General features: G+C 41.3%; 1 protein-coding gene across 1 annotated transcript in view; it reads left to right on the top strand.

Annotated features, from left to right (window-relative positions):
• Itga4 (integrin subunit alpha 4) overlaps positions 1-24,784 on the top strand; it is a 68,347-nt gene that overhangs the window by 42,210 nt on the left and 1,353 nt on the right. Inside the window, exons 16-28 of the mRNA XM_050120612.1 lie at positions 729-878; positions 1,920-1,996; positions 13,164-13,314; positions 14,336-14,431; positions 15,076-15,155; positions 15,410-15,499; positions 17,623-17,713; positions 18,633-18,740; positions 19,539-19,664; positions 21,379-21,498; positions 23,660-23,758; positions 24,094-24,213; positions 24,621-24,749. Of these exons, the coding sequence (XP_049976569.1) occupies positions 729-878; positions 1,920-1,996; positions 13,164-13,314; positions 14,336-14,431; positions 15,076-15,155; positions 15,410-15,499; positions 17,623-17,713; positions 18,633-18,740; positions 19,539-19,664; positions 21,379-21,498; positions 23,660-23,758; positions 24,094-24,213; positions 24,621-24,719 (1,407 nt within the window). The 3' untranslated portion in view covers positions 24,720-24,749. The remainder of the gene's footprint in view (positions 1-728; positions 879-1,919; positions 1,997-13,163; positions 13,315-14,335; positions 14,432-15,075; positions 15,156-15,409; positions 15,500-17,622; positions 17,714-18,632; positions 18,741-19,538; positions 19,665-21,378; positions 21,499-23,659; positions 23,759-24,093; positions 24,214-24,620; positions 24,750-24,784) is intronic.

Here is a 24,784-nt window from a genome sequence, read left to right as displayed (position 1 = left end):
AAGCCACTACTTAGAAAAGAACCCTTTACAAAGCAGAATGAATTCCTTAATGGTTACCACTGCTGTGAGATTGATGATAACTCTATGAACTCTATCTTTTTGTGTATCATAATAGCAAGCAAACAATAGAACTATCACAATAAGAAAATTCAATTAACTTAGATGTACAAGGCTAACATTTTTCTTATATTACCAGCCATGATGTTAGATAACATAAGGGGAAAGGGTCACTACAATAAATAACGAAGAGAAAATTTTATAATAAATATGAACTTGAATGAATAAAACTGAATACAAAGTCTACTAAAAGATTTTAAAAATCTTATTGAGAGATGTTACTTCTTTGTAAGGATATAGGGTGATATTAAATGGATAAAAGTATTGAGGAGGACTTTGAAATTATTTACTGAGTGTGTACATGAAAACGTTTATATTCCAACACCAAACTGCAGGAATTGTAGCGAATAGCAGAGAAGGGAAAGAGCTGACACGCAGACTTCTGCAAATATTATTATATAGTAACCACTTTCCATTTTATATTCTGTGTGTTGTCACAGCAGCAGAGGTATTTCTTTACTGCAAAAAGAACACAGATTCCGAGCTTTTTGAAGCAATTCTGTTAAAACGTGGGTTTTGTATCTGTGTCCTTGTGTCTCATCTGGACCTTTAGAAGGAGGGAGTTTTCTGTATCTATTCTTAATTAATCATATGGTTTTTAATTCCCTTAGAAAGATGTACGAGACATCCTCACGCCTGTTCAAGTCGAGGCCACATACCACCTTGGGCATCATGTGATTACCAAAAGGAACACAGAGGAATTCCCACCACTTCAGCCAATCCTCCAGCAGAAGAAAGAAAAAGACATGATTAGGAAAATGGTATGAGTCTTCTTTTTGCATTTGAAATATTTTGTAATCTAACTGAAGAATTTTTAAAATATGACAAAATTAATTGAAATGTGCCTGAATTGTTTAGAAATTTTGTGGGCTGTTAATTGTTAATGAAAATAGATTTAAAATATGTCTCTCTTGGTCTCTTCTCTGTCTCTCTGTCTCTCTGTGTGCGTGTGTGTGTGTAATAGTCCCTTTGGGATATTCAACTGAATATGTTTGAACTTGTATTTAGCCACAAGAATACCGTCTTGTATATAAATATTTATGTAAAACGTATGTAAGTTTTTTCTTTCCTTGAAGAAATCATGTTTGACATCAGTTGTTCTGAGAGTTAGTTACTTGATGTCATGCCATGAGCCCACTTCCCACTTTGTGTGCATGATTCCTCCTTTGACTTTCTAGATTCCCTCCTTCATTGTATCTTTCCCCCTTCTTCACCTATTTCCATCGCCGTGAACTATTTTCTATCTTTGCTTTGACATAGTGTATCCCCTTGCGTCTTCCTGAGTAGTCCATGCACACCCTGTAGTGTACATGGATCCTTTAAAATGATGAGTAAGCTGAAAAAACTTCATGACAGGCTACCATTGAATATCGTTCAATGTTTCCACAAAGCTAAGCCTCTCACTTTGTATATATAGCTATAGTCTTGGATTCAATTCAATGCCAATTCCTGTGCTAAGACTAGGTAGATGTTGGACTTCTGGAGAAAGTGGGGGAAATCAGATTAAGGATGTTTCTGTAGCTGATATTCCAGATGGCTGCATGGTGTCTTTAATATAATTTCGCAAAGCTTTTTTTTTTTTTTTTTTGACTTAACAAATTTAGTCCTGGAATTTTACTAGAGGGACTGAGCTTCCTTAGCCCTGAAACTATGAATTTGAACTCCTGACTGATTCTCAGATTGAACCTGGGAGGAGGCATCAGTTATAATTTGAAGTAGAATTTTTATATTTGTCAAGCATAGACACCTTATTCTTTAAATACATCGAAATTAAGATAAAGGTTGTAATGTTCTATTTCCAGATAAACTTTGCAAGGTTTTGTGCCCATGAAAACTGTTCTGCTGACCTGCAAGTTTCTGCAAAAATTGGATTTTTGAAGTAAGTATAGTTTTCTCATTTTCCCTCAAAAGTGCATAGAGAGGAAATGCACATGGGTTCCAGTGAGAGAGGAACTAACCCATGAGTGTTGTCATCATAAAAATCTACAAAATGGCAATGTTTTGTTGTGAGACACTAAATGATGCCTCTGTCACTCATAACAGATATATATTTGAGTATTAACATTTTAAAAGAATGGAAGCCTGTGAGTAACCCTGGGGTTCTCTGAAGTAGGCTTTCATTTCTTTTTTGTACCTTAGAAGAGATTTCAGGATTTAATTGCACCTTTGGGAATCATTATCATGGTCATAATTATGTTTCAACATTTGTTGAGTGCCTGGTAGTAAGAGTTGGAGATGTAAAAAGGTGGATTCAACATTAATGTTCCTTGTCAGCATAAGATAACGCAATGATGGGAAGGGCCATGGAGTTTGCATCTAAAATGCAGAAGGAAAGTGTCAGTGGCAAATTTTAAGATAAAATCTCAGGGCGGTAGTAGTCAAGTGGCTGGGTTGGTGAAAAAGACAAGGAGGGGATACTGGGCACAAGTGAAAGGTTGTTTTTACATATTTCTTCTTCTTTCCTCACTCTCTCGCTCCTTTTCTTTCTTTCTTCCTTTCTTTCTCTTCTGTTTCTTTAGTTTTTATTTTATTTTTGTATTTTTTCAGACAGTGTCTCACTAGGTAGCCCTGGCTGTCCTGGAATTGACTCTAGACCAGGCTGGCCTTGAACTCACAAAGATCTGTCTATTTCTACCTCCTAAGCGCTGGGATTTAAAGTGTGTGTCTGGCTTTTCTAAGTTTCTTAGTGGGAAGGCATAGCACATGCAGGTCAGAGGCCCAGAAAGGCTAAATCTGAAAGGGTAACCTTTGGCTCTCATCCCAAAGGATGCTTTCCAGGTTTTTCTTGAGCTTCCTCTGAAGCACCTGGTAGCCCTTCACACCACCTGCTGAAGCTCCTTTCTTTTCAGCTCCTTGACAACATCCTGTTGTGTATCCTCTTTGAGCCTCCCCTGAACTGTGTTCCGATCATCTTCGATTCCCATTTATGGTCACCTCATTCACTCATGGCCATGTTTTTTCTAAGTAATCTTACAGCTGTGACTTCTTCTGATCTTCCCGCATTGCCTATGCCTAAATTAGTATCTTGCAGCATCACATCCCATGGCCTGCTGCTTGGCAAGCACTATAAGTATCCTGTAGATTGGTTCTGATTAGTCATTAACAAGAAATGGTGTGACCATTACTTAATTGCCTGAGTGAGAAACCGAGATTCGACCTTTTGTCTATATTTTTATTCTTGAGATCCTATAGGTAAACTTTTCTGTCCCGCCAGCTAACTCCCTAAAATCCACACAGAGACTTAATATTAATTATAAATGCTCAGCCGATAGCTTAGGCTCATTTTTTAGCTAGCTCTTATAATTTCGGTGGATAGAAATGTGTTAACTTTTATGTGCTGCCTTAGCCTCATTTATGGGTGTACTTTCTGTCTGGGTGGCAACTCCTGCAACCCTGCCCTTCTTCCCAGTGTCTTCCTACTCTGGCTCGCCTGCCCAGTGTCTTCCTTCATAGTCACAGGCCAGTCAGCTCTTTATTAACCAAAGAGGGTAATACATATTTACAGCATACAAAGATTGTCCCACAGTAAGACCCTGCCAATTATTAAAATTTGAAGTAGTGCCACTTAAGAGTGTTATTTATCCTTTCCCTTCTCCCCCATCTGTCCTTGTTATTTTACAAAGCGCGTACCTAGTAGCCTGTTTGGATCCTCTAGGCTTCTGGCTTCTCGGCACTGTCATTAGTATTCTGACCTTTATGTGTCCAGGATGACCTAATATCTGCAGTGATAGGACAGGGAGCCCTTAACTTGATGGGCAAATGAACTGGTCACTCCAGTAATTAATAAACAGTGACTAGCAACTGCTGTGTGCACAAGAGCATAGCGTGAAACAACTTAGAGCTTTCCGTTAGTGTATTTGTTTTCTAAGATGTGCATGGTCTTGGGTATATCAGAAGGCTTTGATAAAAGCTGTGCAGGTGTGTCTGTAGCGTGGGAGAGTTTCTAACCACTAACGGACAGTGGTTTTCTGCACTCTGTGTCTTCCTGGTCACCTTTCATCCCAAATCTTCTGGCTAATGAGAAAATGAGATTTCAAAACTTATATGAAAAAAATGTCACTAAGAATGTTTTCAACTCATTCCAATAGCACGGAATTATTGAATAGACAGGTTTTCTATTTTCTTGCAAAAAATTTGCCTACTTACTTTTTTAAATTGGAAGTAATTTTCTAATTAAAAATCAAGCCCGTGGTTTTAAAGAGTAGCTGGCCAAGTATAAGCTGGTGTTCCTTAGGTGTGACCTCGAGGCATATCCAGGACAATACTCACAATGCTTAATGGAAATGCTTATCCTGACACCCCAGAAAGTCCTTGTTGACATCTAGGGGACCCAAGGAAGAAACCTCCACTATGAACAGAGCTTCAAGTTCACTTTTTAAAATTTGGTTGAGAATTCATACATTCATATAATGTGTTTTGATCAAGTCCAACCTTTTTCCCCTCCAACTCCTTTTCTACCCCTACAAATATTTCTTTCAAATTTCATGTGTTCTTTGTCCCCCCCCATATAGTCCACTTTGTGCAGCCAATGTGTGCCTGGGTGTAAGTCCACAGACTGCAGCACGGGCAGCTCCTCAGGGGCCACATTGCTAAATGTGATTCTCCCTCGTTTAGTAGTCTTTTTTTTTTTTTTTTTTGTCAGTAGCTCCTCAGATAGGGGTAAAACTTTGTGTTCCCACTTTCCCCACCCATGTTAGGATTTTGTCTGGCTCACTTTTGTGCATGTACTCATGGCTGCTCTCAGTTCATACATGCAATTGCCCTGTGCAACCCATAAAACACGATTTATCTGTAGTCCACCACTGCCTCTGGTTCTTAAAGTCTTTCTGTCCTCCCTGTTATGAAATTATTTCTGAGTCTTGGGAGAAGATAGTGTGATATGTATGTCTCATTGAGGTCTGAGCAGTCTGCCATTCCTTATCCTCTGTAGGTTGTGAGCTTCTTTGTTAATCACCACCTACTACAAAAGAAACTTCTCTGATGAAAGTGGAGAGATGCTCTGATCTAGGGGTATAAGGATTTGTCCTTTGAGAATTTGTTAACTACTATGTATATTTAGTAGAATAATAGTAACAGGTTCTCCCTTAGGTCATATGGTGTACCTAAGCCTTGGGTCTTGGCCCCAATGCCAGACTTAAGTTCCATGTTATGAAGTGGGCCTTCAATCCAATCATAAGATGGTTGGTTACTCCCATAATACCTGTACCACTATTGAATCTGTAGGTGTGTCTTACCAGAGTGGTCCTTATTGAAGTATGCAGGTCTTGCAGATGGGTAAGACCGATCATTACTTTTCTCCTGAATAGCATGCCTAGCATCTTCTGTCATGAAAGCTACCCAATAGGGATGAGGCTTCGAGATCAGGACCAGCTTGGTCCCTCCATGTCAGATGCCTCTTTTGCAATAGAGTCTTACTATCAAGTTCTAGATGGTGACCAAAAGAAATGATAATACCCTGTAATGTTTTAGGGTCTAAGGGACCCCACTGACCAACAACTCCAGAAGCAAGAGCCTACTTCTGTCATTGAGACTTTACTTGCTAGCCTCTGACTTGTGTGCAAGAGGAATTGCCTCCTCAGTATAGGATAAATCGTTCCATATATTTGTATGTGTATACACATCAGGAAACGTCGAGAGTAGTCGGTTTTCATTTGTTCTTTTTTTTTTTTTTTAAAGGTTTTCAGTGTTATCCCTCCTTTACCCTGTCCTCTCATCCCTACCCCATTTGACCCCTCTGGTTTCATGGTTTTCTACAAGTTTTTCTCACACTGAAACCAGGGAGCGATGTAATGATGAAGACTTTCACATGGGAGGTCAAGCTGATCAGGATCAACTCTCCCATCCACCTGATTAACAACAGTGTAGCCTTTTGAGAGAAGCTTATTAGCCTCGTCTTTCTCTGCTATAAAATAGTAAAAACTGTGCCTTCTTTATAAGATGTTTTAATTTTTAAAATGCACTGGATACAAAGCCTGGTACATCTGAGAGTTCACCAAAAGGTAGGTATCGCTGTTTTTAGTATGGGATGAATTCCACCGTAAAGGAGTAGGCACCAGTCCGTTTGTGTCAGTTTGGAAGGCTACAGGCTATTTCTGTGAGGCTAATGATAACTCATTTGGGGGGATGTGCAAATGAGAACTCTTTGAATTGAGTTTTCAGAGCCGCACTGGAAGCTTTGACTGTGTTTGGAGTAAGTTATTCTGTGTCAGACAGAAACACAGCATCTCTCCATGTAGGTGTCTTCCCTCCTTTCTCAGCAACCGTCTGCAAATTGGGGCCATATGTTGTATGCCTTCTCCTGGCTGTAGCTCTGCTGGCACTAATGGTATTATGTGTCCCAGATCTAGAAGCCTGTTTATGTAAATGCAGTTACTCACTAAAGAACAGGAATGTCTGATGCCTGCAATAATAAAACGTTCAGGGTATGAAAAGCAGTGCTGATTCACGTCCCCTTGTGTGTTGAAATATGAGCGGCGGCGGGGCTGCGTCCCCAACACCCCGGCCGCTTGGCTAGCTCATGCCCGAAATAACAACACACAAACTGTATTCATTTAAGAACTGCTTGGCCCATGAACTCTAGCCCTTACAGGCTAATTCTCGCACCTGGACTAGCCCATTTCTAATGACGTGTGTAAGCACCCCAAGGTGCGCTTACCGGGAAGATTCTAGCCTAAGTCCATCGTGGGTTGCAGCTGCCTGGGAGAGCAGAGCATGGCGGCTGTCTGGTCCCTCTGGAAGCAGCACAGAGTCTGACCTCACTTCCTCTTCCGCCCAGAATTCTATTCTGCTTATTCCGCCCACCTATCTTTTAACCTATCAGGGCCAGCAGTTTCTTTATTGCTCAGCCAATGAAATCAACAGATTGATATGACACTCCCACATCACTTGTGGTTCCATCAGGCTGAGGCCTCATCCTGTGTGTCTAACTTCCTGGGACAATAAACCCGCCAGAGGGGTTACCACGGTAAAATGATAGTGAGCAAGCATGATGTTATCATAATAATTGGCATTAGCTATGGAGAAGGGGTTTACAGTCTGACCTTTCATATAGGTCAGGAGGATGTAAATGACCTGGTTGTTTTGATAACGGTTAGGAGTACTTTTAACTTCATCTAACAGAGTCTTTGACTAACCACAACTTACAGAAATCTATGTGGCATAATTTCTGCAAGGAATAGCAGTTACAGGTCTTATATACAGCTAGGAAGCCTGGGCAGGGCAGAGAAAGTTGTCTTTCATGTTCTCTTGGCTTTTTTGATGATTATAATATTTTAACCCTAACATTCTCATCAAGGAAAAGGGTGCAAGAACAAGAGCGTTTTTGTTTGTTTTGCTTTTTTTTTTTTCTTTTTGAGGCTTCTCAGAAAAGACAGCCCTTCTTATGCCTTCTCTAGTTTGATAGGCATGAACTCCCCCAAATCTGTCATGGTACAAGGAGAATGCAGTCATGATCATATTCGATAGCAGGCTTCATTTCTTATAGTTGAACTAGAAACTCTTGTTCTGTGATATCAAGGGAGTGTGGCCTATTGCCTGAATAATCTGGGGTTCTGTTAGCAGGAAATGGGAAGCTCACTGAGTAGACTGTAAGCAGTGAATGGCACCTGACACCACATTTTTAACTCCTCAAAGGCTAAATCTAATAAAATTGTCCTTTCAAAATAAAAGCCTCACTGGCTTTACAAAGCCCAGGAAGAATAAATTGCATGCTTCTGCACAAAAGTCCACTCATTCGCTCCCCAACTTCCCATCCAAGCTCTTTTTATTTTTATTGATTTTTATTGTGCTCCACATTTTCTCTGCTCCCCTCCCTGCATCTTCCCTCCCCAAGCTCTTTTTCAATTCTCCCCTTAAACTTAGCAAGTTTGCTTCTATATTCAGTAAAGCGGGATAATTAATTGGTCGATCCCAGCTGGCAGAAATCCTCCATGTTTTATTTCTGCTGCAATAATAATAAAGAAAAAGAGAGAAGAGTGTAAAATTTGACTTTGGACTGGAAGACACTTGCTGATGAAGGCAACTTTCTGTCTAATAAATCTGCTCTGCACCTTTAAACATTGAAGTGGAGGAAGAGTTCGCATTGATTTTGCTCTGGCTTCTTTTTCTTTCTTCCTCATTCCTTCCTCCTCTTCCCTTCTTTCTTTTTCGGTCCCTACCATCCTGAACAAAGATAAGTAAGCTACAGAGACCAAACTGACTTTTTATCAAGAAAGAATGTACTGGGGAACATCTTGTAAAACCCAGTCACATTCACTGAGAGAACATGTATGGCCTGATCTTCCAGCTTGCTTGCTTCCTCCTTCGTTTATTAAGTTAGGATTCCGTGTGTGCACAGTACCTGGGCCCTTGTCAGTTATGTGGATTCTAAGCAGCTTTGTAAATTTCAAGCCTGCATTATGCATGCTTTAATGAAGAGTGAGCTGTGAGTCCCGAGGAAGCCGCTGGTTCTGTTGTGCCACCCGTCCAGATGTGCAGTTGGCTCTGCCTCTTGTCGTGTAGGATGCTGACGGGGGCCTTTCCAACAGCATCTTGTTAAAGAATCAAAATCTACGGCGAGACGTACGTTTAAAAAGAGTAGAGTTAGGCCCGTGGTTAACTGTGCAAAATAGCTTAAAGTAGAAACTAAACCCGGGGTCTTGCTGACAGTGTGAGCCCGGAGCGGCTCTGATCGGCGGCTGCCTCCGAAACTGCCTGTGCGTGCCACGCTTCCACCTTCTGTTGCTTGTCGAAGTGCCAGCTTCTCTCCCAAAGGTGTTCACTGACTAATGCCTTGGTTCTGAGCCAGAATATTTTATAAACATCTATTTCTAAGCAGCTCTTGTACAAGTCTTAATTAAACTTTAATGTCAAGCTGAAGTTTACTTTTAGAGAACCCTGAAAGTCCCTTTGGTGGTAATGTGATGAAGGAACCGTAGGGGAAAGGCAGCGTGGCTCCCTCCTCGCCGTTTGACATGCACTGCCAAGGAGAAGCGTGCTAGCTAAGCCCAAAGGTTCACAACCTGGGCAAATCGCGCCACCTCCTAACTGCGGGGATAGCCCGTGAGCTCTCAGTCAACTCCAGGATGAAATGAGAACCAGGACTTAGGATGACGACTCTGTTGCTTTTTCCATGTCTTTGTGCAGTCTCTCAAATTCAAGGCTCAGGAAGAAGTGGTTCACATGGGGTGTCCTTTATTTTTTCTCTTCTACTGGGTGCTTGGGGGCTGGATTACTTTCTCTACTTCTACATGGTTTCTTAGGGGAAAGCCTATAGCCTGTGCAGGATAAAATAAAGGAAACCTCTGTTGAGCTAAGAATGGACCCAGGCATACTGACACACACCTGCAATCGGAAGTTCAAGGCCAGCTGGAACTACATATCACATGACTCTTATGACTCTAGTCCACAAAGAACATCCAACACAAAACAGGAAACAACAGCAAAATAATGGATTTTAGTTAAGGCTAGGCATATCACATTGCTTGTTTGATTTGAAATTCATTTTATCTGTCAGATAAGTTCTATAGCAGGGACTAGCCTAATCTTTTCTATCAAGAGAAAGTAATATTTTAAATTTCTTGGGACAGCGCACCCAGTCTCTGTTGCTCCTCTGTGTTATCACTATGCAAAAGTGAGACTGGCTGGACTCGAGAAAACTTTATTTATGAAAATAAAGGAATGACTTCTACCTTTAGGCAGGAGTTTCCAGATACCTGGTCTATTGACCTGCTTACTTTTAATGTGGCAATCAGCCTTATTTTAAAAATGGTTTCTTATAATATATCTTGTTATATGATTTATTTTGTTTGTATAACTTATTTTAGTTCCCTAAGCCAAGGTCCAAAGATTTTTAAGAAATTAAAGTTCTCTCAGATAAACAGAAATCCAGGGAGGGGAGGAGAAGAGGGCGGGAAAAAGATAATACACAGCAAAACTTCATGTATATATTTAGCATGAGACTATTATCAGTTTACACTGGTGATTGCTGAAGCCCTGAAGATCCCTGAGTGAGAAAGTCAGGGAAATATCTCCTAGGCTGGATCATATACATTTGCAATCACTGATTGAAGTTAATTTTATTGATGATATTTTTAATAAAGGAAACTACACTCAAAATCAAAGTTACAGAGAAGGATTACTCACTCTCTAATATTTTATGAAATATAAAACTAGGCGAGTATTAGATTTTAAAAGTTAGTGATCTGGGCAGTAACTGGGGGAGAGGCCCCCCATGTATGTTCATGTGGAGAGTGTCTTCTTGGTTTGGGTTCCAGCTTGACACATGTATCCATTCTTATCACAGTTAATGAGCTGCTCCTTAGGATGTTTGCTTCCCTCTCTGCAAGCAGCTTTGATAGGAGAAAGTATCAGAATTAAAGGCACAGAATCTTTACCTAGTGAGTGAGTGGCCCTGTTTCTTAGAGATTTACTCTCGGGCTTTTAAGTGTGGGGAACGGGTTTGAGCTACAACATTGTTTATCCACTCTGAGGTTCATAAGACTTATTAAGTTTGGAAAGTAATTTTCCCTTTCCAGTGTTGCTTTTGCCTTGGTTATATTGTGTCATTAGCCTGGCCATTTCAGGAGCTACATCTCTGCTAACATATTCAGATGTGGGTGAGGGTGGAGATCACAGGACTTCACAGTACTGGATATTAAGTTTCTTGGTGAGACATTTGAAATATCTGTATCACTTTAGAACAGACAAGCATTCCATCTAGCTACAATTTCACAGAATATAGATTGAAGGTTTCAAGAGCCTTTAAAAGCGAATAACAAGATGGCTCAGAGGTTAAGAGCATTGCCTGCTCTTCCAAAGGTCCTGAGTTCAATTCCCAGCAACCACATGGTGGCTCACAACTCTCTGTAATGAGGTCTGGTGCCCTCTTCTGGCCTGCAGGCATACACACAGACAGAATATTGTATATGTAATAAATAAATAAATATTAAAAAAAAAGCGAATAACATATCCAATACATTTTTTGGCTTTTTTATTTGCCTCTTGAATGTAACTCAGCCCTTTTCATCTGGTACTCATTTGTTGACATGGTAACTATATTTCTAGGCCCATAGAAAACTCAGGTAGCCACAATCCAGCTTCTTGCTTCCATGCCAATGTAGACTACTGCTGAGAGAAACTGACTTGGCATTGTACGATAGGCTTCTCCACGTTTCCTGGATGTGACTGCTGCTTAGATTGACCACCCTAGCAAGCTCAAGCTAAGCTGCTACCTAACAGGAGAAAACACTCAACGTGGCGGGAGCTTGAGAGAGTTAGAAAGCATCTCGTGTTCAGGTTGCTGTCTGTAAGCAGCTGCAGCTAAAACAAAGGAATGCCCTGTATGCTGGTGTGTGAGGCAAAGGCCAGCTCTCCAGGGCCCCAGGGTCACATTGAGAAGTGGGGCTTCTCTCTCCCTCCCTCCCTCCCCCTCCCTTCCTCCCTCTCTCTCCCCCTCCCTCCCTGCGCCTCTCCCTCCTCTCTCTCTCTCTCTCTCTTCTTCTCTTTTCTTTAAAATCTCTCTCTCTCTCTCTCTCTCTCTCTCTCTCTCTCTCTCTCTCTCTCTCGGAGTCACTGGCAGCAGTTGGCTGCTCCAGGCACTGTCCAGTCGGCACTGTTGGTATAATAGTGGAAGAGAGAATGAGTGTGAAACAGAAATCAGAGGGAACCACATCGACTCCAAAATGGTCAACCATTTATTTTAAAAAAGAGCGTGAAGAGCAACAAACCTGAATAACCAGATAAATAGAAAAGCAAAGAATAGCAATGCTTTTCCCGCCCTTGGCGAAAGTCTAGGTCATTACCTCCTCTGCAAGAGCTGGTCATTCAGGAGTCATTCCTGTGTATTTCTAACAGTTAATTAACAGTTATTCAGAAATATGTCCTTTATCTTTCCTGAGAGACGCAGAAATGAACTTTAACACAATGCTTTGTGAGAAATCAGCATAGTGGCTGACTTACTACCTGGGTCCTGCAGCTTACAAGGCGATTCGTTCATCTCCAAGAATTACTTTACATCACAGATCTTAAATGTGTTCTTATGCATCCTTTTATGTCTTTTGGTTAGACTGTCTCCACCTGGTTGTTTTGGCATACATCCTTCTCTAGTCTGAATTAATTAACCCAGTTTTCCTAAGTTTGGAATTACTTTGGCTATGGGGAAAATTTAGATTTAGAAAGTCAGAACACGTTGTAACTGGAAGTTGTGAGAATTTTATTTTTACTTATTTTTATTTTCCCTCCTGAAAAAGGTAGACATTGTATTCTGAAGAAAGGAGCAATCGGCTCAAGGGTTTAGAATATTCTAGCTCTGTAGCTTTGAACATCTTCATTCTGTATGAAGTTCTGCATACTTGAAACATTTTAAGGATTTTATGGAATACACTTGATCCAAATATTCACCAATAGTCATTTTATTGTCAGTATAGATTGCCAAGGCCCAGCAGAGCTGAGTGAAACCCGGCTTCAGCCAGGCTGGTGGCTTTCCTGACGGCTGTGCCCACATGTCTAGATCTCTAGTGACCTTTGTTTTGCAGTTCACAGGACAGTGAATCATTTCTGTCATTTAGCTTTGTCAGACGCAGCCAATTAACTGCTCCAGCAATGTAATCTCATTCAGTGGATCTCTGTACCACACACCTGCTGGCCAGCATGGTTCTCTGCTGTACTTCTGCCAAAATCCCCTTATGTTTTCTCCTCCCCCCCTTCCTCAGTTTCCCCCTCTTCTAGGTAGAACCTAGTTCAATCAATGTCTTTTCAAAGATTAAATGAAAGCAAAATAATGAGGAAAATGTAAGTTAAGCAAAAGGGCATTAAAGCAATTTAATTATAACATTAATAAATAATAATAATAATTAAAACAATTTATTTATAATAACTAATTAAAAATCAAACAATAGTATCAAACTTTTCTTTGGGAGCAGCTGATTGAACATATCTGAAATGAGAAAAGGAAGTTTTAAATCTGCTTGTATGAGATCATCCATGGTTGTTTTTCTAAGTTAATAGTTTATATTATAAATGTTTTATATGGAGGAAGAATTTTTTTACTTAAATTACTTAATTTCTAGGCCATATGAAAATAAAACCTATCTCGCTGTTGGGAGCATGAAGACCATAATGCTAAATGTATCCGTGTTCAATGCTGGCGACGATGCGTATGAAACGACCCTGAGCATCCAACTCCCCACAGGCCTTTACTTCATTAAGATCTTAGACCTGGTAAGTGCTAGAAACCACAATAGTAGAATGCAGCACTCGAGTTCAAAACAAATTTAAGGACCATATTTACTCCATTAATTTAATATAAACAACTGATGTTTTCATCTTAACGTTTCGACGTCCCTGAGTCTCCTGGTTATTTTGAGATGTTCTTTGTGCCCTGGCTCTGAGATAAAAATTCCTTGGCCAGAACTCCTTGAGTACCACTACTTCATCCCTGCCACGGTTTTAATATGCTAATGATGCTCAACTTGGAGCATCCCCCATGCTAAGGAACCCAGAATTCCTGCTCTCTGTTCTAAGTGGAGGGTGTCAGCCTTCCTCAGTCCTGAAATCCCCTCTTCAAGTCTGGTTCTGGAGTACACATACATCTTATGTTACCAAAGCACTGAGACCATTGCCACTGTATCCACCAGTGAAGTACTGGTAGGCTGAGCTGCAAAGAGAAGTCTCCAGCACACTTGCCTCGAGATCTCTCTGCCCTCCAGCCAGTCAACCCCAGAGAACTTTCACCTTTTAAAGGTAGCTCTTTACCCCTCTTTCTAGACCACAGAACAGCTACTTCAGAGAGGAGGAAAAGTTCTAGGTACTCAGAACCTATACTTTGATATATTGCTATTATCTTACTACAATTAAACACTTAAAACACATTTCATATATATATATATATATATATATATATATGTATATGAATATATATATCAGACAGAAGGAAATGCGGACCGCTTGGCTTCCTTGTCCCCTAATGTTTCAAAGACGTTCCTCTTAGAGAAAGTGGGAAACGAGAGCTCACACCCAGGAACTGTTTATGGGGAACTCACATGGGTATAAATATATGCATATTGCTTATATATACACATCTGTATTATCTGTATATTATATGTATATAATTCTACATATTATTTCCAAGCTAAGTAGAAAATTATTTGCTAAAAATAATTTTAAAAACCACCCCTAAACATGTTAGAAATGTTTAACTCTCTTTGTCCTCCGACTGTTTTATTTTTACTTTTTCCTTTAGGAAGAGAAACAAATAAACTGCGAAGTGACTGGGAGCTCTGGCCTGGTGAAACTCGCCTGCAGCCTCGGTTACATCTATGTGGACCGTCTCTCAAGGGTAAGCATTCAGTGTTCGTGATTTTCATTTGCTAATAGGAATGTGTTTTTCCACCTTCTACCTTCATGTTTCATTAAAAATGTATTTTTAAACGAGCTTAATTGTGAAGCTAAGTGTGACCAAAGTGTCCTGAAGTCTGTGAGCTTTGTGTTTAACTTCTTAGCAATGCTCATTGTTTGGGGGTGAGGTGGGGGTGAGCGGGGAACCTGTTTATGTCAAGACAGGCAAGAAAATGTGTCAATCAGAAGGCTCCTCGCCTGTTCACTCTTTTCCAACACCCCCACCCCCACCCCAGGTGGCCCTGTCTGCCAGGCATGTTACCTCTGCTATACAAAAAAAGGTGTTTTTGGCAAGAGTCCTCAACCAAGTTGTTAAAGCTTTCCTAATGGTGTCCGTCTGGGCCTGCCAGTCCTCACAGTCAGAGCAGGCTTTGTTTCTGGAAGGGAGGCATGGAAACGCTGCTGCGTCCAACCCAACCACTTCTGGGTCTTGCTACCCAGGGAAGGGTGGTGCCTCCGCCACATCTGAATCTTCCACTCTGTTTTCCTTGAGAAACAACAAAATCTTTTAAGAGAAATAAAAAATACCCAATCTGTAAAAATGTATTTTAGCATAAAAACTGGGTCTTTCCCTCTGCTTTCCAGACAGATATTAGCTTCCTCCTGGACGTGAGCTCACTCAGCAGGGCAGATGAGGACCTCAGCATCACCGTGCACACCTCTTGGTATGGTTCAGTGTGCAAGAAATAGCTGTTACACAACACAAGCTACATTCTGGACATGGCTTCCAGGGATCCATGAAGTCGTGTTCCGTTGTCCAAAAATGACAACAGTGTAAATAATGAGAGCGGTTTCTGCCAACCTTGCCCTAAAATGTCCTGTTGTCATTTCTGGTTTGCTTCCTACTTTCCCCGGTGCTACTGAACAGCCCCCTATGAAGTCTGAGGCTGAGTTCTCATACTGTTTTCTGTTTCTACAGCGAAAACGAAGAAGAAATGGACAGAATGAAGGACAACAAAGTGACATTAGCCATTCCTCTAAGATACGAAGTTGCGCTGACGGTTCACGGGTAAGTAGAGGCGGAGGCCTCTGGGTTAGAGAGGATTCTCCCTGCTGGCTCTTCCTTTGTATTAATGAAAGGCGTGTGTTTGAACACATCTACGTGGGAAAGATACTGAGTCTCCATGATTGCCTCTGAGCACAGTCGCTTGATTGGTGATTCATTATTTTAATCCACTCTGTAATCATCTCTGATGCTACATCAAACTCATGGCCAGCTGCTAGAGATTTTGTACTGGAAGAGCCCCAATAAGCTCTCAGCGGGCCACGGCCATCCCTCCGTGTGCAACCAAGGGGCACAGAGTTCCGTAGGGTGCAGCGGATGGCATGGTACCCAGTGGCCATAGTGGGGGAGACACAAAGGACTGGGCACTGAACTGCCACTCTCCAGAGACCCGTCTACCTGTGTGGCAAATGACTAAGAAATGAGAGCCGGCTGGGAGGTGCTTCTGTCTATTCCTGAACCCCGAGAGTGCTCCTCAGTTAGAATCCTGGGGCCAGCTTTACTGTTTTCTTGTGGTTTTAGCCATTTCTGAGTGGATTCTTCTCTGGTTCAAAGTGTCTGGCTACAGAATGAAATAGGGGAGTAACAAAACCTTCAATGACTCCACTGGCAGTTTTTCAAGCTCTTAGTCTGTGTCTTGAACGTTTTGGTTGTTTTAGAGGCAGTTTCTCTCTGTGTGGTCTAGACTGGCCTGCGATTGGTGCAGATCAGAAGGATGTCCTTGAAGCTTTGGCCATCATCCTGATCATTACATTTGGTTCTGTGTCCTGAATGTCAGCTCTATACCCAAGAACCAGCACGCCCAATAGCCACTATACTACGTGCATTTAATTTTTTATTTTATGCAATGTTTTGATCACATTCCTCTATCAATTCCTCTCCCTAACTTCACCCAGATCCACTCTCCCTCCCACCCAGAATAGCCCCAAATTCATGTTGTTAGGAAAAAAAAAACCCACAAGCTCTAATTTACGCTGCCCATGTATTCCTGAGTATGGGGCCATCCAAAAGTATGATCAACCTACCCTGAGCCATACACACAAAGAATACTGACTCTGTCTGCAGAAATCCTTAGCTGTCCATAGCTTTTTAGTTAGGGATGTGGACTCATGGGCTGCTTCCTTCTTGGTGGTAGATGCGTGCATACATTTTTAAAACACTAGAAGATATGAATTAATAGAATAAAATGGGCAAATTAATTTTATTGATTGCTCTAATTACAAAACATCCCTCTATCATTTTAACCATGCATGAAGCAGGCACCCAACCACATAAAATGTCACTTTCTGTAACTGATGGGATTGAGTATCAGCTCTATGAAGGAGGGAGAATGTGGTCCTTCCCAGACAAGGTGGCCGTGAGGGTCAGCAGGGCAGCAAACGGAAGCTGATTCCTGAGTCCTAGCATCTAGCATCCACGTTGTTTCTCACTTTTTCACATGACAAGCACCTCCAGTTCCACCGGTCACATGCTGGTATTCGGGACAACGACAACAAGTATTAAACTGCACAAGTGTGTGTTGTCCGATTGTTTCTAAGACCTTTCCAGGAGGGCAGGACTCCTAATCTCAAATACATAGAATTAGCTGCAGAATGTTAGTGCCTTGTGGAGGAAGGAGTTCCCCAAAACAGCACTTTCTCAGTGGTGGTTACACTCAGCAGACATTTGGCTAATTGTGGTTTAAAAAGTTAAAAAAAAAATTTCTAGCAAAAAGTTTATTTTTTCTTAATGTAAGTTGGTGTTTGCCTTGTTCCCAAAATTTTGAGGTTCAGCTAGCTGTTGAGAACTAGTGAACAGGTTACATGGTGCTACCACACCCGAGGGAAAGTTACGGCTTCAGCTCAAGCTTGCCAAACGTGCACAGATCATTTTAGGGCTGAAAAGGTGCAAACGGGCAGCAAGCCAGCAGGCATGGCGAAGGCAAGGACATAGACTGGTTAGCAAAGGCATGACCCCTCGGGACGGAGAACCCGGCCTCCTGGTTTCATCAGTTCCTAGAGCTTTTATCTGACCAAGAAACTGAAAGGATTCTGTGTTGCTTTTAAATGTGCTATATCCCACCTCTAAAGCCGAACTGTATGGCCCCTCATCCACTGACGATACGTTCAAGCTGACCTTGTTCCCGGCAGGTTCGTGAACCCAACTTCATTTGTCTATGGATCAAGTGAGGAAAATGAGCCAGAAACGTGCATGACGGAGAAGCTGAACTTCACGTTTCATGTAAGCAAAGCTGGGTTTTGTTGATGTTTGTAACATATGGGAAGGAAGAAAGGATTGGCCGCAAGCCTTGCTCAGAGGGATTCCTGTCTCCTCTGTCCCTCAGCTTCAGTGACTGGCTCGCTGCAGGGCTGCTGTTCTGTGACTCAGGCCCCTTCCTCTTAGGCTAATGTTGCTTTTCTCACTTTGCTTGTTACAAATTTTCTAAGATATGTGTACTCCTGGAACACAGGGGGAGGTTATTGTTACAAATTTTCTTTCTAAGATATGTGTACTCCTGGAGCAGGGGGAGGTTAGGGTCTCCTGACCCTTTTGAAGTTACATTCAGGGGAAATATGATTGGGAGTAAATCGGGAAATCTATAGTTGGTTCAGACTCTTTAACCAGCTCAGCATTACCAAGTAATGGGAGCATTTACCTTACCTTCTCCAGGATCAACGTGCTTAGCCTGACGTCCAGGCTTCAGTATTAGGATAAGCTTCATCAGTATTGAATAATCTTTTTCTTTTCTTTTTTGTTCAAAAAATGTTATCATATAGAAGTATTATACTAATATGAAACTCAGTTTTGAAAATTTAGCTGTTAAGCAGAAAGTTTGGCTGGTCACACATGTTAAGAGGTAGTGTCTACGGAAATGTTTGTCTTAATCAAAAGCACTGTCTGAGCAGTATAGCGGTGTATGGAATGCAAGTCTTGGATTACATCGGGAAAGTGTCACTGCTTGGTTACCAGATATGACGGTAAAGTGAAAAGCAGGCATAGATAGATTGGAGGGGCTATCTGAACTGATAAAACTGGAAAAATTAAGGCTATGGATATTCTGCCTGCTCTTGTGTTTATCTGCCAACCATACACCCTCCACTTTGGCTAGTAATTCTGCATTTGTAATTATGAAAAATTTTTAAATTCTTTTCTTTTTCAGGTTATAAACACCGGCATTAGCATGGCTCCAAATGTTAGTGTGGAAATAATGGTACCCAATTCTTTCCTACCTCAAACGGATAAGTTGTTCAACGTTTTGGACGTCCAGGTAAAAAGATGTTCCCTTTGTCTGACCTCTATTGTGAGTCTTAAATCCGAACCCTTTATCCTAAGGAGTGTTGTGAAGATGGACACTCCTGTTCGCTTCAGCCCCACTTGATGCTGTGATTTCCGTATGCACTCGCTGAGAGGACCTTGAATATATAGTACATTTCATCAGGACTGCAGCCCAGAGGTGACACTTACGTTGTCATACACAATCAGAAAACCTGGTTCTTCCATCTTGATTAACTGTTTTACATTATCTCTTTGGGACATGTGGAGACAGAGTTAACAGAATGCTACATGAAGCTTGAAGCCACCACTATAGCAAGAATAGGAAGGGAAGTCCTCTTTAAGGAAACATTTGGTCGGTTCTTAAGCCAAGTTTCTGTGTTCGTTCATGAGATTTCCTCTAGGTATTAAGCAATAGCAATCTCCAGCAAAGCCTATGTAAGGGGTTTGGAAAACAAACTTTTTAAAATGTACTTGAATTCCAGATTTAGATGCTGGGATGTATAACTGTAGCGTATTTTATTCTGTAAAACCAACTTAGGCTAGTGGTCACCTGTCATTCTTCTCCCCTTCTTAGTAAGGATAGACCATGCTGTCAGCTAGGACCCACCGGCTGTAATTTGTTTGGGGCTTGGTTTGTAGACTTGCCAAGAGATTTACTATTTTGCCAAATATACTTTCACAATTTTGGAGATGCTTAATGTGTTTTAGTAAAAATAATCAATTGAAACTTTTAAAGTCAAGTTGTGTCAGCTCTCTCTAAAGAGACATGATTTTTGTTTTCTGTCTTTAGGCGACTACGGGGCAATGCCATTATAAACATTATGGAAGAGAGTGTACATCAGAACAGCAAAATGGCGTAGCGGAGACCTTGACAGACATAGTCAAATTCTTATCAAAGACAGACAAGAGACTCTTGGTAAGTTTCCATTTTTCAGATATACAAAGAACTGAAACATTTAAAACCAAGTTCAATGGGTGTTTGAGTGGCTAGCAACATGACAACGGATACAAGCTTAGGCGATGTTCCCGCTAGGAAGGAACAGGCACGGTGTAGCGCTGAAAGGGACCCAGGGTTAAGTATGGGTATTGGGTTTCATTACCCAACAGTTGGTCCCAGTGTGTCACTGAGACATTACACCTAAACCTGACATCAAATCACCTGGCAGCCAAATCCATAGCAAGAGATTCTCACTCTTCCCGTTTTAGTGACTTTACAAGAGAAACCGGTGAAGTTTTGAGACAAAAACCAGAGCGTGTAACCTAAGGAGACTCTAATTGAGAATCTTTCTTTTCATCCCATCCCAGAAGGTTCAGTTACTAAGAATGGTAGAAACAAATGTTACACTTTGAATACTTTGTTATAATTTATAAAACAAAAATGCTTTTTTTATTTAAAAGCAAGATGGGTTTTAAATGCTACGGAGGGAAGATGATGTTTATAAAAAAGACGGTTTTCTGAAGGCCACTAAGGTTATTTAAAAATACTCTATCATATTCACATGTTCAGTTGTGTGAGTGTCCATGAAAGTATGTCCTGTGTGAGAGGTCAGAGGACTGCAGGAGTTTCTCTTCGACCATCCCGTAGGTTCTGGAGATTTGTTGTTGCTTCTTTGATTTTTTAAAAACCATTTTCTCATTTTACATACCAATCCCAGTTCCCACTCCCTCCCTCCATCCACCCCAATCCATATCTGAGAGAGGATAAGGCTTCCCATGGGAAGTCAACAAAGTCTAGCCCATAACTTTGAGGAAGGACCAAGGCCCTCCACCCTGTATCTAGGTCGAGCAAGGTGTATCCCTCTAGAGAGAATGGGCTCCAAACAGCCAGTTCAAACACCCTGGATAAATCCTGGTCCCACTACCCCCACAGACTGTCCAAGCCTCACAACTATTTTACATTCAAAAGACCTAATTTGGTCCTATGCAGAGTCAGTCCAGAGTCAGCGAGCTCTCACTAGCTCAGGTCAGCTGTTTCTGTGAGTATCCCCATCTTGACCCCTTTGCTCATATTATTGCTATTTCCTTTTTTCATCTAGTCTATTTCCTTTCTCTTCTATGAGGTGCAGTGTGGCTGCATTGAGGTTGAAGTCTTTGATTCATTTGAACTTGAGTTTTGTGCGTGGGACTAGATGTGGATCTGTTTGCATTCTTCTACATGTTGGCATCCAGTTATGCCAGCACCATTTGCTGAACTTCTGAACACCTGATTTTTTACAAAGAAGCTAAAATTATACAATGGTTCTGGGATTTTGAACCCAGGTTTTCAGGTTTGGCAGCAAGTACTTTGATCTGCTACTGAGTCACCTTGTGGCATACTAAGGAGATTTTTAACCTATGTGAAGTAGGTGTTCAGAAAGAAACCACAGGGGTTGGCTCTCACCTTCCACCTTGTTTGAGACTATCCGCCCCTTGGAACTTCTTTCATCTCTACCTGCCATCTTGTGGTCGAGACATAAGTGGGATTAGAGGTGCATGCAGTCTCCCCCAGTTTTGCACAGGACTGGGGGGTTCGGATTCTTATTCATCCTTATGCTTCAGGGCAGGCATTCTGTTCACTGAGTCGGCTTCTCCAGCTGCTCATCTTTCAAACGCAGAAGATGTTAATGCAGTGCTTTTACCTTCTCTTCAAGTATTGCATGAAAGCTGATCTACACTGTTTAGATTTCCTGTGCAACTTCGGGAAAATGGAAAGTGGGAAAGAAGCCAGCGTGCACATCCAGCTGGAAGGTCGGCCCTCCATCTTGGAAATGGTGAGTCTAAAATCAGACGCATAGCGTTGTGATGTAGAGCTACAAACTCGGTCGTTTTTACATAGAAAGGTTAATATGCAAACACTCAACAAACTTCAGAGAGAAGAATTACATCAACGGACAGAGAAACTGTGGATCACTAGGTTTGGGTTAGAAAGGATGCCACTCTCTACGAATTAAGTAAACAGAGGAACTTGACTCCCTTTTTGTTCACATAACCTTAAATCGTCCTTTAGATGATAATGTGTAAAAACTAAAACCAAGAAGTGAAATTAAAATTTGATTTCAAAGAAAAGAAAACTGAAACATCAAAATTGTAGCAGCTAAACCTGGGTGTAGTGGCTCTGCCTGCAAGCCCACACTTGAGAGGTGGAGGCAGGAGGATTACAAGCTTGAGATTATCAGATACATAATGAGTGCAAGGCCCTTTTACACCACATGAGACTCAGCCTCAAAAATAAATATCAACTATAGCATAATTTGGTAACAAAGTATCATTTTGAAAATAACAAACTTTAAAACTTCAAGTTAAAAAGGAATTAAACGCCTTTTGAACTTTTTGCTCTAAAAGTATGTTTTGTGAAGAGCCCCTAGAAGACAGGAGAAAACCTGAAGCATTTTTTTTTTCCGTTTCCCCATCTGGCCAGCATAGTTAGTGTCAGAGGCCACTATAGATAAGACTAGCCGATGCAGATTGAGACAAATTTTGTTCCTATTCAGTAGCATGTTTTGAGATGACCACATAGTGGTCAAGGAGTATTCCATCAGACAGTGGAAGGAGAGACAGACGCTCATCCATCTCAACTTCAGATATTCCTTAAAGTCCCAGGACTAGCAGCAAGCCATTCCACCTTGGTAGCTGCTTCTCATAAGCCCAAGCTTCTCTTGGCACAACTGACATGGTGGACAGAAGCCTTCCCTGGCAGGCTGTCATCCACACTGCAGGGCATTAGACTGCCGGGCATTAGTAGTACCGTACGTACCAGGCAGTGCCCACCACTGCTCCCATCCCTACAGTCAAAGGCGTCTCTACACAATATCCTGCCCGTGGAGAATCAGTCCTCCCAATGAAAGAAGGCTATCTAGGTCTAAGTAAGGTTTGTAGTTCTAGTTCTATAGATGCAAATAACCTTTACCTAGTAGACTTTAGCATTTTGGGGCGATAGACCTCCTTAAGAATATAGAGACTAGGACCCAGGTATAGCTCAAATGGAGTGCTTGCCTTGCATGCGCAAAGCTGTGGACTCAATCCGAAGCACTGGCAGAAGCTGGGTATGTGGTACTTCACACTGATAACGATAATTCTAGCACTTAAGATCAGTAAGATTAGAAATTCAAGGTCATTCTCAGCAACCACGGCAAGCTGAATGTCAACCTGGCTACGTGAGATGATGAGATACTGTTTCAAAAAAAAAAATAATAACCTTGGCAAAATCGCTCAGTGGTTGAAGCCCTTCCATCAATCATGCTGGCCTAAGTTTGATGACCAGGAACCACATTGTAGGAAAACGACCTCCACCAAGTTGTCATCTACCTCCACATGTGCATCAAAGCAAATACATGGTATTACTTCTTAAAATTATATCTAAATACTATACTTACTCCCATACATGTGCAAATAAATATATATATATATATATTAAATATATTCATAAAACCTACAAAGTCCATTCACAGATCCCCAAGCTTTATGGATTCTTTTACAGACTCCCTACTTGAAATAATAAAGCTCAGAATTCACCCACAGATGATCATGCACATGGGTTTTATTATTAGAGTGGGATATTGTCACTGAGACACTAAGTAGGATGCGTGGACTTTACTCAGAAGCAAATGAAAGGCAAGCCTTTGTGAGTAAATGTTTACCAGATCAAGAAGGCTTGTGTGGGGGTAAAATTTAATATTACTGAGAAAACTATTGATCACTAATAACTTATTGTACACTATAACCTGGGGAAAATAGTTAAATCAAGTGATTTGCAACATAGGCCACACTTAATTAAGGGGACCCGTGAAATAGTCATACCTTTGAGTCCAAAGGAAGCCATTATATTTCAGTTAAGTTACAGAAATTCTAGATAGCCAAGGTGGCATTTATATTGACCTGTGCATGGAATAAAACTATGACTCAAGCTCTGTTGATTATCCGATTTCAAAACAGGATGAGACTTCATCGCTCAAGTTTGAAATCAGAGCAACAGCTTTTCCAGAGCCACACCCCAAAGTTATTGAGCTGAATAAGGAGGAGAAGGTTGCCCATGTAAGTTCACCATCTTGGGGGCTGCGTGAGAAACAGTCTGAGGGAATTCAGAAGTAGTGCCTTTGGGGGATCCGAGTAAGGAGTCAGCGTGTGGCCAGGTCATAGAGGATTTTCAACACTTTACCCGCTTTCCGCAACTGATGGGAAGAACATGGAGAGTGTTTTGGTAGCTGTGAGAAGAGGCAGGATGGGAAGAAGAGCCATAGAGCCGTTCTGCTCACAAGGACTGAGACTAGGTCCAGGACAGGATGGGGGGTTCCCTTCTCTGTTGCTGTCTGGAGGCTTTTAAGGGAGACTCAGCACTACTCTGAGTATGTATTTGCTCTGTTGTGCAGGTTCTCCTGGAAGGGCTCCATCATCAAAGACCCAAACGGCATCTCACCATCGTGATTATTACCAGCAGCTTGCTGCTGGGACTTATCGTACTTTTATTAATTTCATGTGTTATGTGGAAGGTAATCCTTTAGTAATTATTTTCTTGTGTTATATGGACAGTCCACCTTTAATGATTACCAATAATTAAATTACTCAGAATACCTCTATTGTATCAAAGCCAATTAGGTTGAGTATATATACTCTTCTTTAATCTCTAGATGAATGTTTAATACTGATCTCAGATTTATTCTAAGAGTCCATTTGGGATGCATATAATGTTAAAAACCAATATTGCTGTGGTGTGTATATATCACTGATAAGCCCAGGGTTAACCCTGCACATCTTACACTGATTACTACCTTTGCCAACTGTCTTTGCAGCCTGTGGAACACGGGGCAAAGTTTTAAAAGTATTCTACATTGATTAGACATTTGATGTGAATATTATGGGTTTGGAATTATACACTCGTTATCTGATCTGTTTTCAGGCTGGGTTTTTTAAAAGACAGTACAAATCTATTCTACAAGAAGAAAACAGGAGAGACAGCTGGAGTTACGTCAACAGCAAGGGTGGTGACGATGACTAACGACTCGAGAGCAATGAACAAAGACCTCAGGTAGGCGGGGAAAGACCCTGCTCATGAGACCCATG

Source organism: Alexandromys fortis, unplaced genomic scaffold (assembly GCF_014885135.2).
Source record: "Alexandromys fortis isolate MF-2015 unplaced genomic scaffold, M_Fortis_MF-2015_v1.1 scaffold_8_1_9099942, whole genome shotgun sequence".
NCBI classification, from domain to species: Eukaryota; Metazoa; Chordata; class Mammalia; order Rodentia; family Cricetidae; genus Alexandromys; species Alexandromys fortis.
This window is presented reverse-complemented; position numbering and strand designations above follow the sequence as displayed.